This window comes from Mesocricetus auratus, unplaced genomic scaffold (assembly GCF_017639785.1).
Source record: "Mesocricetus auratus isolate SY011 unplaced genomic scaffold, BCM_Maur_2.0 Super-Scaffold_4256, whole genome shotgun sequence".
NCBI lineage: Eukaryota > Metazoa > Chordata > Mammalia > Rodentia > Cricetidae > Mesocricetus > Mesocricetus auratus.
The window spans coordinates 105871876-105885369 of NW_024429182.1; the positions used below are offsets into that span (position 1 = coordinate 105871876).

At 40.9% G+C, this 13494-nt stretch overlaps 1 protein-coding gene across 15 annotated transcripts in view; it reads right to left on the minus strand.

The window, feature by feature from the left end:
* Positions 1–7873: 7873 nt before the first annotated feature.
* The window catches only part of Dlg2 (discs large MAGUK scaffold protein 2), a 1919116-nt gene continuing 1913495 nt past the window's right edge, over positions 7874–13494 (minus strand). For all 15 annotated transcript variants that reach the window (XM_040732003.1, XM_040732001.1, XM_040732000.1 and 12 more), the window contains one exon: positions 7874–12442. In XM_040732003.1, coding sequence (XP_040587937.1) covers positions 12336–12442 — 107 coding nt within the window. In that variant the 3' untranslated portion in view covers positions 7874–12335. The remainder of the gene's footprint in view (positions 12443–13494) is intronic.

The window sequence follows — 13494 nt, forward strand, 5'->3', positions numbered from 1 at the left end:
CTGCAAGAAGGAGGAGCCTGTGGAAACAGCCATCTGCCAGGCTAGGGCTCAGAACTCTCAGCCTTGCTTGATTCTGACACTAGAAGACATCTCTAGGGGGTAAATGACATGGATACTAGAAGACAGATATCTTTAGAGGCTAACTGGTCTTGTGGCCATGGACTTGGAGTTATCGGTCTCTGAATTTATCTTCAACAATTGCAGCTGGTTCCTTGCCACAGAGAGTAGGTCCGGCAACAACTGCGTGCTTTATTGCCCAACCCAGATAGGTGCATGTTTACCATGGTTCTTCCCTTTTCTACAACTGTGACTGTGTCTCTCTAGATATGGTGGCAGGGTAGCTTTAGGCTTTCTAAATTACAAGAGTTCCTTGTTTTCAGGTTTCCAGTACACCTCAGTCTTAAACAAAAGTCCCCATTTCAAGATGTCATTTCGAGATAAAGTGGATTTCTTCTCCAGTTGCCTGCCTACTCTTCAGGGAGGTTTATTTGTCACATTATGTCCCTCTACTGTAGGCTTGTCCTATGGCCAGGACTGCTAGTCTTTTGTCCCAGGACTGCTTGGATTACCTGTGGTGGAGGATTCAGCTTTGCCCCTCACCTAGGTGGCTAGGCCTGGGGCTATAGGATCTTTCTCACTTTTCTGTGAGTCATTCTGTTTCTCCTGCTGTCTTGTCACCTCTTTCCCAATGCTCTTCCTCTTTCTTCTTTTAGAATGAAGTCTGTTTGTTGTTGCCTCAACTCCACTGGTAGAATCACAGACTTAGCTTCTAAAACATCTGACCTGATACTCATTCTGGTTGTAATTTGAATTCTTTGGAGCGTTTATGAGATTGAGCATTTTTCATATGCTTATTAAAACATGTTTATATCTTCTTTTCACAGTTATCTATTCAGATCCTAAGCTCATTTTGTGATTGCATTATTTGTATTTTTAACTGTTTACTTTTTTGAGTTCCTTAGATAATTTTGATATACTGATCCCTTGACTAGTAATATACAAATGTTTTTCCCCATCTTGTCTTGATTCTTTGATTTTTTTTCCGTTTATTGCACAGAAGTGTCTGAGCTTGGAATGATCCTATTTAACTATTTTCACTTTTTCTTATGCCTTTGGATCCTAAACAAAACAAAACAAACAAACAACAACAAAATCATTGTCTTATACCAGTATATTGAAGAGTTTTAAACTAGGTTTTCTTTTGATAGTTTTATAGTTTTGTGCATTGCATGGAATTCTTTGACCCATTTGAACTTATTTTGTGTATAGGGGATAAAGATGGTTTAATTTAATTGTTCTAAATACATGTACCCATTTTTTACAGCTCCCTAGCTTAAAGCTCCCATCTTTATCTACTGTGTGTTTGAATCTTTGTCAAAAATCAGTTGAGAGGTTGGTGGGATGGATTGTTGAGTAAAAGTGGCTATTGCCAAGACTGACAACCTGAGTTAGATCTCTGGAACCCACAAGATGGAATGAAAACCAACTATCACAGTTTGTCCTCCAACCTCTAATTTTACACCGTGGCACCCATGCACATGTACAAAGAAATATACAAAGTAAAAATAAATGTGTGTTAAAATGAAAATAATCTGTTGAATGTGTTGATTTCTGGATCCTCCATTCTGCTCCATGTGTCTGTTTTTATGTGAACACCATATTATTATAATTATTGTAACTTTGAAGTATGTTTGAAGTCAGGTTTTGTCTTTCTCACTATTTTTCCCCCTTCAGGATCACTTTGGTTATTTGGGTCTTTTGTAGTTGCATATAAATTTTATCTTTGATTATTTTCTTTCATTTTATTTCTGTGGAGAATGTCGTTGATATTTTGATGAGAATTACAATGTATCTGTAGGACACTTTGGATAGTATGATCATCACAATATTAATTCTTCTTTTCTTAGAACTTGGGATATTGTTCCTTTTGTATGTGTGTCTCCATAATTTCTCTGGTCAGTGTTTTATTCTTTTACTTTCCATTGTAAAGGTTTTACCTTTGCTAAATAATGAACAGATTCATGCAGACAGAAAATAACAATAGCTGAAAAAATTTAGGAATGTGTTTTAGCATACTATCCATGGGTGTTTTCTTCCTTGTTTTCTGTTTCTTCTCTGGTCTTCTGGCCCATGTGGTCTATGGTTGGACGGGGGGGGGGGGGTCTCAGCCCAAGTTGAGGGATTGAGTTCTGGTGACCTGCCTGTGTGGCTGGCTTTTGATCCTGCAGGGAGTCTCCACTGGAGTTGAAAACTAGTACAAGGTGATGAGGAGGGTGGGAATTGGGGATAGTGTTGGGGATAGGAGAGGAACTGAGATAGTGGAGAAGGTCTGTGGGTAGATGGCTTATATGGCCAGTGAGGAGTCTCTGCCCAAGTTGGGGACTGGGATATGACAATGAGGAGGGGAGGGGGATTGGGAATAGTGTCAGTCTCCAAGAGAGTGGAGAAAGTCCATAGGCAGTCTACGTTGTCTTCTGGCAGGCATGGCCTATGTTTAAGCAGGGGGTGTCTGCCTGAATTGGGTGCTGGAGCACAGAGATGAGTTGGGGGAGGGACAACTGAGGATTGGGTATGTTGGAAGCTAGAGAGCAAGGGAAGTCTGTGGAGGGTAGAATACCTGATCTTCTGGCCAACATGGTTGGGCCAGGGGTGTCTGCTCAAGTGAGTCAAGAGAGTGTAAGGTTCCTGGGCAGATGGCCTACCTGGTCTTTTGGCAGGCACAGCCTGTAGTTGGGCAAGGGGTGTCTGCTGGAGTTGGGAACTGGGGCACAGTGACAGGAGTGAGGAACAACTGAGGATTGGGTCTGTTGGAAGCTGGAGAGTGAGGAGGGTCTGAGGGCAAACACCTAATTGGTCTTCTGGTAGGTGTGGCCTGTGGTTGGGCAGTGAGTGTCTGGCTGAGGAAACAGAGAGTGGGGAAGGTCTGTGGGTGGCTGGCCTTCTTGCTCTTCTGGCAGTAATGGGTTGACCATTTCCTTAATCTTATGTATAGTCTTCATTCCTTTCTGCCTTGCTTATTGTCTTTGTTATTTGATAGTGCTTTTTGTTGTTGTGATAAAGTTTTCTTTTTCTTGAATCTGTGCTTCTATTGAGTTCTATGCATTTGTGTGTTTTCTTTACTGGCAACAGGCTCAAGGTTTTGAGAAAAAGGAAACTTCCTTATGTCCAGTATGCCAGTTGGTGGTGCTGGGGCCTACAGCACTGCTGGCTACTTTTCTGAAACTGTAGCGCCAAGATAGTACTTTTTCCAAGAACCAAGGAACAAACAGAAATTATTTTAGGATTTTGGGCACTAGAACTTATAGTCCTATATTCACAGGCTATGGAAGAGAATATGGAAGGGATCTTACTAGGTCCCATGGGTTGAGCAACCCTGGAGTCAGATCTTGTAGCTTTACTATTTGTAATCTTGGAACTAAATGATGTAGAAGCAAATGTCTGAGTCCCTAGACCACAAACACTTGTGGAACTGAGGCATGTAGCATTGGGTGGCATGATCCTGGAGATGACAGTTTCTAAGCTCTACGGAGAGCTTAAAATTTCAAGGTTGAGGATGAGACTTTTCCTAATTCCCAAGGTACAAATGGTAGATGAGGTTGGGACACTGGTAGCAGCTTTCCTGGTTTGTGGGAAGCTCCCGATATATAGGGTCGAAGCCAAGACTTTTGGCAAGCAGCTGCTGGGACTCATTTCTGATGGCTGGAGAAGACATTTTCCCCTACATCTCACTGGGCAAGTGCTGTTAGCTATGTTTCTGTTGCTGTGATGAAACATCATGACCACGGCAATTTACAGAAGAGTTTATTTGGGCTTACACTTTTAGAGGATTAGTTTACGATGGTAGAGTGAAAATATGGTGGTCAGGGCAGGAAGCTGAGGGCTCACATCTTAAACTGCAAGCACAAAGTAGAGAGAATGAACAAGCAATGACTTGAGTTTTCAAACTCTCAAAGTTGGCCGCCAGTGACATATTTCTTTTAACAAGGCCATACCTCCTAAGCCTTTCCTAACAGAATTACCAACTGGGGAACAAGTATTCAAATGTCCAAAACCTTGAGGGACATTTCATTTAAATTACCATATTCCCATGAGTTGGACTTAATCTGTAGCTATGGCTGCTACTGCAGGATTGAACCAAACCATACCATACTAAACCAAACCCAAACCAACCAAACTAAACCAAACTAAAATATATATAGTTCAGTCAGGTGAGCAATGAAACTGGATAGAGATGAGATGCACAGGATTGGCAGACTCAGGAATATAAGGGAAGAAACTCAGTTTAGGGCTTGGCAAAGTGACATCCTAGAACATAGGAGGTCAAGGTAGGACTCCTGCAGTGAACTTGCAGCCCGTCTGGACAGTTATACAATGAATACCAGGTCAGTCAGGGCTGCATCACAATATTCTATCTTTAAAAATGAAGAGAGAGACAGAGACAGAGATATAGAGGAGAGAGAGACAGATATATAGAGGAGAGGGAGAGGGAAAGGGAGAGGGAGAGGGAAAGGGAGAGGGAGAGGGAGAGGGAGAGGGAGAGGGAGAGGGAGAGAGAGAGAGAGAGAGAGAGAGAGAGAGAGAGAGAGAGAGAGAGAGAGAGAGAGAGAGAGAGAGAGAGAGAGAGAGAGTCACTTTTCTATAGAGGTTCAAGGTTCCTCACATGTGTGAACAATGGAGCAAACAGTTAGCAGGTGAGTGTTTTGCTTCCAGATGTCAAGGTGCTTCCAGAGTTTTTATGTGCTCACTGATTTGTTTCTGAGTTTCTCCATTATAATGTTTTTCTTTTACTTTCTATGATGGGAATTATATTCCCTGAGAAGAGAGACTATTCTGTGTATTTTGTTTTACTTTTTCCAGAGAGATGTAAATAGAGCTGTCTGTAGGCAAATGTTTGTTATTTGACCAAGAGTATAAGGAATGATAATAATATATAAACACTGCAGCTTCTTTGGAAATTCTTCCCTTTTGAAATTTTACTTTTTATACACTTGAATTTATTATCATTGTGTGTACATATCACATACATGATATGTGTGTGAGCATGTGCAGAGGTCAGAGGGCAACCTGCAGGAGTATGTGCTCCACTGCCTTCATGTAGGTTCTAGGGATAGAACTCAGGTTGCTAGGTTTATGTGGCAAGCACCTTTACCCACTGAGCCACCTAGTTGGCTCTACTTGGAAAATTTTAGTTATGCATCAGCTAGCTAGCTTTTGAGTGAAATGGTGGCCCGAATACTCAATTCATTTTTTAAAAGACAGGGTTAACAATGTATTTCTGACTGGCCTGGAACTTTCTATATAAATCAGGCTTGCCTCAAACTTATAGATATCCACCTGCCTCTGCCTCCAGAATACTGGGATTAAAGGATATGCATCACTACCCCCAGCTTAAATACTCCAGTTCTTATGTGTCCCCTGACTTCAGTTTTAAACATAGCACACTTTTCTACAACTTTATACTCCTGATTGGATTGCTTGTTTTTCATGACCAATACCTGTCTCTTTGACAGCCATGTAACCTGTCCACTGATTATGCTTGCCATCATACCCATTCACCAGAAAGTTCTGACAGTAGTAACCCCTAGATTGGATCACTCTCTCCACTAAGATTCCCAAGGCAGTATGTTCTTATACTCTTACCTAAATTACTTCCAAATCTGACTTCAGGCCTATGGTCCTTGTCTTTAATAGTTTGCATTTTGACCTCTGACTACCTAAAATTCCATGGAGTATAAACTTAATAAATCTGGCTTCATATTTTCACAAAATGAATTGCTCCCTCTTTCTGAGACTTTAAGTCCACACTAAGGACATTTTTAAAATTATTGTTTGCTTTTGAGAACCATGAGGAATTTAAAATGCCTCTTTGAAAATGAAAATACTTTCTCCCTTCTCTTTCCTTTCATATGGATGTAGATTTCCATGCTAGAGGGAATCCTGGTTTGTGTGTCTAACCCCTGATAGATTAGCTTTTTACTGTGTAGCATGCACAAACCGGCCATAGAGAACATAATTCCTCCAACTGATCACTTAACCGACCATACAGACAGAACTGGGAAGATAGGTCTCGGATGGAAGGGCAAGGAGGGAACTGGTACCTAACTTGGGACTCAGATTTTTGGACCTTGAGTGTTGAGATATGCATTTGTCTGTTGAAGGTTACTGTGAAAAAGAAACCACAGTGAGTTGCATCTATTTGCAATGAGTGGGAACAAAAAGGATGGAGATTACAGACAGCTCACCTGATACATCTGCTGCAGAGTCAGCTATGGATACAGAGGGATGATTCTGCAGCCATGTTGGGGAGAACTCCTGGGAAGTAGGGGAAAAATGGCCTTTGTAATGCATAGGCACTAAGCCTATATCATAGATCAAATTATCCCTTCTCTTTGTTATTCCAAAGAGTTAGCAAAGTTCACTGAATTATTCTAACTTTGTTTTAAATATGCTAAGGTGAATTAGGGGCAAAGCCTAGGTTTAATGAGAAAGAGGTCAGTTTAATGTTAGCAGCGCTACCTTCTAAGATGTCCCTAAAAGACAGATGAGTTGCAGGGGTGACATTGATAATACAAGATCCGTCTCTTCTGACCTGTGAAAGACATCTTTCCCTTTGGGGACTGTCTGGTTGTATCAAAAAAGTAGGTATCTCCCTCAACAAATCTTCCTTGGTTCTGTGCCTTGGTCTTTTATGTTATATTATTGGATGGCTGGTCTGTGGATACCTGTTAACACACAGGTCAGATTCTTATCTAGACTTGTTTAGGTTCTAGCTTTTTCGACTTCTAGAGTGATCATGATGTAAAAAATGAGAGAGGACTCAAAAGTCAGAGCCTCCTTTAGTTTTTTCTTCTGAATAGATATTTGCTATTGAAATTAATCTGGCTTTTGTGAAGAATAACAGTAATATTAAATCAGACAAGTTGGAGTGAATATTAACAATAATTATATCAATGCAATTGGAGGTTTGAGCTGCACTGGTGTTGAAGCCTCAGTGTGTTAAGCTGAGAGGCTGTTTACCCCTAAGCACTAAGGACAGCATCATTCATCATTCTTGTTGGCTCACAGTGATGGCCAGGATGGTAAGACCAACTGAGCTAGATTCAGAATTGGTGTTCCAATTATGTGATAATATATTACATGTCATACTTGAGAGTGATTGCATTGATGGAAACATTTTCACCCCTTCCCTGAGAGGAAATTGTTTTGGACCATCAAGTCTAACACCTGTCTTACTTAAATGCCAAGATGACAGACTATGTGTAAACCAAAGAATTTAGGACCGGAAGATCTAGGTTTCTTCACATAACATTTTGACCTGCTCAAAACTTTGGTGCTGATATATTTTGTGGCCCTAGGATGTACAGATAATGACATTGTTTCTCCAAATTAGGCCTTAAGTATTAGACAAAGGAAAAAAACATTCTTAGCATTTTCTGATATTGGGAAATTTTTTCTTTATATGTCTTAGAAAGCCTAACTTTTAATACACTATTCATTTTTGGAAAACAATTTTGATTAAAAGTAGGCAAGATGATAATCAAATATTTAAGAATATGCAAATGCAGTACTGTCAGTTCCTCTCAGCAGTGCCAATATTTTTCACTGCAAACACAATCTAACTGCATTTTTGCTCTGAAATCAGACATATTTGGTAAAAATAGAAATGAGTTATTCCCTTATGAAGTAACACAAATTATGCTTTGGGAGAATATAATTTTGCTACAAAGTAGAAAATGTTTTTAACATTTATATAAGAAAGCCATGACATGTTTATAAACACTCTATCAAGCGGTTTTACAATGGGGCCACCACCAACATGTCATGTGATAACTCAATAAATACTCATGGACACATGGAGTATGAAATATACATCTTGATTTTTATAATCGTGTGTGCTTTATTTTTTACACAAATGGAATGGAAGTGTTGAATATTTACACTTAACAGGAGTGTAAGCTGTGCAGTATTCTCTGTAAATTCCAGCCAGGCAAGGAGTAATTCCCCCTCCCTCCCTCCCTTCCCATCCTGCATTACAGCTCGATGGAGAAACATCCTGTCAGAGAGAAGCACAAAATTGTCATAGTAAAAGGATCTAATGGGTACAATCTGGTGCACTCGGAAGTTAAGATACACTTAGGAAACACAAATTTGAAAAGAAGATAAGTTTTCCATCGCATCGGGAGTCAACCTCTCCACTTGGTTGTCTGTCCTCATGAGCTGCAAGGGAGATACTGTACTCTTTTATCTGATCTGTACCAAATTTTCTGCCTGTCTTGTCTTCAGCTGCTACAAGAAACTGCACAGCTGTTCGAGAAATGGTTTCTGAAGCACAGGTTTCAGTGAGGAGGGATATTTACAGACTGAAGTGTGTGTGTGTTTCCAACCACATTGAATCATACCCCATATACTGTGTATACATGGTGTGCATACCATATATACCATACGCTTAATGCATACCCACAGAATTCTCTATGGAGTTTCCTGGAAAATCAGTTGTCACAGGAGGTACTCCACATGCTTTAAGGGAACTGATGTCTCCCCAGGAGTGACTCATTAGTATAATAAACTTAGGAACTAGCCTTAGTCCTCAGCTTAAATGCTTTTTGTATAAATTTTTAGGCAGGACCAAGACAGTAAAGAAGATGTCATTTCACTAGCAAGTCCATTCAGTCTCACCAGAGCAATCACCAGCTGAAAAGCAGAGGGGGCTTCACATGGAAATGAGAAAAAGAAAGTAGGGGAAATCTCTCTCTCCAAACCAGGGCGGTGTCATGGCTTCAGTGAGGTTTGTTAGAATAGTTGTTGGGGCCAGAGTTTGCCTCTGTTAAAATGAAGCGTCCTCAGCCTGGGTGGGGCTGGGAGGCAGTTCCCAGCAGAGGTTTCCAGGTGCCAGGAGTCCACAGCTCTTGCATCAGCACTGTCAGGGCAGTGGTGCAGGCCGGCTCCAGGTCAGGGCCTCACACTCAGCTTTGCTTTCTGGGCTGAGTAAATAAAATGGTGACCCCAAGTATTTGTGTCGTTAGTCCACTGTGTGGACTTGCTGTCTGAATCAGCCGTGAGCCCTTTGTAGGACAGGACAACTAAGGAGTGGGATGTGGCAAAGAGGGGAGAAGAGGGTAGGTAAACTTGGGAGAAAGGCATAAAGAGGGAAACAGAAGATGGAGGTAAAAGAGAGATGGACAGAGAAAGAGGAGAGGAGGGGCAAGGTCCACAACCCAGGAAGGATAACAGGAGAGGGTCAAAAAGACAGGTGATGAGAGAAGGAAAGCAGTAGAAAAAATGAGGGGAATAAGGGAGAGCCAGAGGTGCACCGAGCATCCCTGGCTCAGTCCTGAAGGGCTGGCAGTAGGATCTAAGACAGCTCACAGAGGCACCCGAGTGCAGCTTCATCTAGATGGGCTTGCCAAATGGATAGAGCCAACCCCTGAATTTGGGTATGGGAGGAAAGGCCTTTAAAGAGTAGGCCATCAAATCTCATGGAAATGAGCAGTAAGCAAATGCCTCAGCAACAATTGGCTGACAAGTGGGATTTCGGTTTTGGTAAAGCTGAGACCCCCATGGTGCTACACATTGTACCAGAGCATGAAAAATAGCACCAGTGACACGATCTGGCACTTTTCCGAAAGGGCCCAGCATGTGAAGGTGACACTGTGCCCCCAGCGAGCCTTCATATTGGAGAGAGCTCCGGACAAAGTTTGCAGTGTTAGCACCAGTCTGGCCCAAGGCTCCAGGCGCATTTGCACCAGATGTGATCTGGGTGACTTTCATGCCATTTCCATATATGTTGTCAGATTTGCTGCAAAATACACCAGTTCTTTGGAGCCATAGAGACCTCAACATTGGGAATTGCAAGACAACACAACAAAATGGACGTATGAATTCTATAGGAAAAGACCCTCTCACCAATGTGCTTGGTGATTCTTCAAGCAAATATATATGTATATATATTTATATAAATCTACATAAAAAATCAGTGCTAATGCTAATCTGGAAGCATCTACACTGGGAAAATAAATAATTATATTACTACAAAACCAATGGTTTGTGGTTCAATTTGATTGTACTCAACCACAGCAATACTATCAAATGGAAAGCACATCACACAACTGGAGAAAACATCTACTCATTAATGACAGTTCTCTAAGGTAAATGGTTGCATGCTCAGTGGAGAAACCAAAGAAGTTATCATGGTGGCCTATAAAGAGAGCAGGGATCAGGAATGACATTCTAGTGGCAGGAAACTTCTGAGTTCAATATTGATGGAAGTTGGCCTTTACTTGAAACTGGTGAGTTGCAGACATGGACATATCTTTTAACATTTTGAGCTGTCTAAGGCTATCTCCAGAAAACTGAACTTTCATGTCAGGGGAGAAAAATGCATGGCTGCTTGCTACCTATTCCATCGGCAAAGGCTGCCTCAAACCTATAGGTAGATGCATGCTTTTGCATTTTAATGTTTGTTTTGGTGACTGCAGCTAGGCAGAAGATGGTATGAATGACCCTTGATTTTGGAAAGAGACTCTTGGTTTTAAGCCCCAATGTTTTAACTAAGAAGAAGCCCCATCACTCTGATGGTTCTTTCTTTTGTTCTTGTACTCTAGCCTACATGCTGGTTGGCTGCACAGTGTGGCAGAATCCCTGCCAGGTCTTGATGTACCCCAGAAATAAGGCGATGGGGCTTAATCTGGGCATGCATAGAACCCAGATTTGAGTGGTTATTAATAACACTAAAAAGTCTCTCTCTGAAGAATACCTTGGGCAGAACCAGTGCTGATGATACCATCAGCGCTAAAGTGGGAAGCTAACTCTTATGTTTCAGCTTATAGGCTTCGGGAGTTTTTTTTTATCCCCAAATCATCATTATTATAATTGTTAGAAAAATGAACTTGGTCCAGGTGCAGCCCTAAGGAAGGTAGTTCAGTTGGTTGAGCTCAAAGTGGTAAATCATCCTTGCCTTGTGGTACTCTTTGCTCTATATACTGAAACAAGAAAAGTGCACCCCTCACCACTCCCAACCAGATAACTTCTTTTTTCTCTTCCTCAGGGAAATAGTGCATCTCAGGACAGATCTCCCCCTGTAATGCCAACCCAGGTTGTACAAAACACTCAGTTGCTCTGTGAAACAAAGAAAAGATAATCCTAATGACTAATGGTTTGCCAGAATACTGAATGGTTCTTGAACTGTATGCAAGTGACTAGGAACAAAGTTGAATTTGACTATCTGCATGGTTGGCTCAAACTATTTAACTGGAGAAAAGCAATTGTTTCCTTTCGAGTTTATCTCTAAAAAGCAATCGGCTTTTTTTAAAAAGGTAACAAAAACCTCTTCCAAAACTATCCATGAGAGTAACTTATTAAGGGATGTGTTCCATAAGAGTGTATCGCTAGTGTGCTAGTGCGCATGGGGCATGAGGGAGGTGAGTGAGGGAGAAGTCTTCCTCAGACCTGGTGGGAACTCAGATGCTCTGAATGGGTCATTGGCAACAAAAGGGAGAGTGCATCCTCAGATTCTTGAATTTGATCATCTGCTGAGAGTGCGTACATTTAGTCTTTCAATGGTTTTTTAGTCTTTACAAAATATTTCACAAAACTTTTAACCTATAGAAATTCATTTCTATACATTTAATATATTTTATTGTATAAATTATTCTCATCTTAGTGCCTTCTTTCAGTTTATAAATGGCAAAATAGACAATCGACAATCATAAAGCTAGTCCAGGTGGACCCCCCTCCTCAGTAAGGTTAATTTTCCACACAAGTTGTCAATTTTATGACACACTTGCCTTTGCACATGCCAGCCAAGGAAACTAAGCAATCATCCTCCCCAGATAGTATGTCGTCTCCAAAGGGACTCTTTTCTGGTTTCCTTATTTCCTTTGCTTGTTAAGTAACCTAAGGATGTGCATAGTTATAAAATTCAAAGTGTACCAATTACAGAGGTGGGGGAGGGGAAGGTTGGTGAGGTTCGAGTGCTGGCAACTTTTCTTAAAGCAAAAAACACAGAGAGCTCAGCAGCTAAATCAGCTCTGGATATCTGCTGGGGTGAGAAGGCTGCCTATGTCTAGGGCAGAGAGCCCATCAGAGTTTCGTCCCTACACCTGGTACTTTGAGCAAACCAAAGCCTTCCTGCATACTGCAATGTCTTTTCCGTCCCACCCTTTGGCCCCTCTGTTTCCTTCATGGCTTCACACAGTTTGTGTTGTACATTCATAAGGATTCACATTGACTGCAAAAACATAAATGCAACAAAAACATAAAAGCCTCCAAGTATTATATTATATATATTTTGTTCTTCTAAATGCTCTTCTGTCGTTGTCAGAGGTGCAGTAGCTAATTTATAACTTTTCCTTTGAGGGAATCCAGATGAAAGGCCCAGATTGCTCTTCAATAACAAGCTTGCATTGGTTGTATATATCTTCTAAGGTGTCTCCTTGGACAATAGCTGTTACAAAGACAAAACCATCCAGAGTTAGGAAGCTTTCCCTTGGGGATGAGGACAATGATACCTCACTCAACAGAAGCTTGAATCAGTGACAGACAACTCATCAGGAAGTTGATTGTCTCCTTCCAGTAAGGAAGAAAAGTCACACAAGTGTGGTCACATCAGTGATGCTTAAAAGGGGTATTCTCTCCATGTCCTAGGTCAGTCCCAATTTTTGTACTTTCTGTGTTTGTTCCCAGTTCTAGCAATGAATCACTTGTTCATTTCATGGATACCTACTCTGAGCCAGGCACTGGGGCAGAACACAGAATACAGCAGTTTCAGACTAAGAACTCCATGTTGACCATAGAGTTTCTATACTTCATTTTAGCTAAGGCAGAAATTCAGGTCCTGTAGACATGGAAATAACAAGAGTTTTGAAGGGAAAGTTTTGTTATCCTTTTCAGTTCCAAAAACCTTTACTGAGAAGCACTGTTTATTCTTCAAGTTATTTGGTAAAGTAAGATTTTTACCTCACAGAGCTATTTATACTGTGCATACCCAATAAGGAACATAAATAAGAGGAAACATTAATCTCTAAATTTTAATTTACTAAAACACTCGATTCTCAGTGTAGATTTAAGCACATTTTGTTGTTTCCTTTGAATGAACACTGTCTTGGAGTTAGATTTCCAAAACATCAGCATTGTCCATCTATCACCAATGCCTCAAGACAAGCTATTATTGAAATACTTTTACATCTTTGTGTTTCAAAAACAATCTTCAGATCATACTAATGGTAATCTACTCATGACTGAAAACTGTGAATCAATAGTGATTATTTTGATTTAATTTTCCCACTTGGGACCTGAACTTGGGTCCTCTGGAAGAGCATCAAGTGTTCTTAACTGCTGAGCCAGTTCTGCAGCCTTTTGCTTGTTTCCCACCTGATTGCTCTTTAGAATGACGTATCACTCACATTACTGAGAGAAATCTCAACATTAACTTTAGTGAAAACAGTTGCAGACTGCCCTGCTACTGGCACCTTTGGTGTTCTGAATATGATTCAAAAC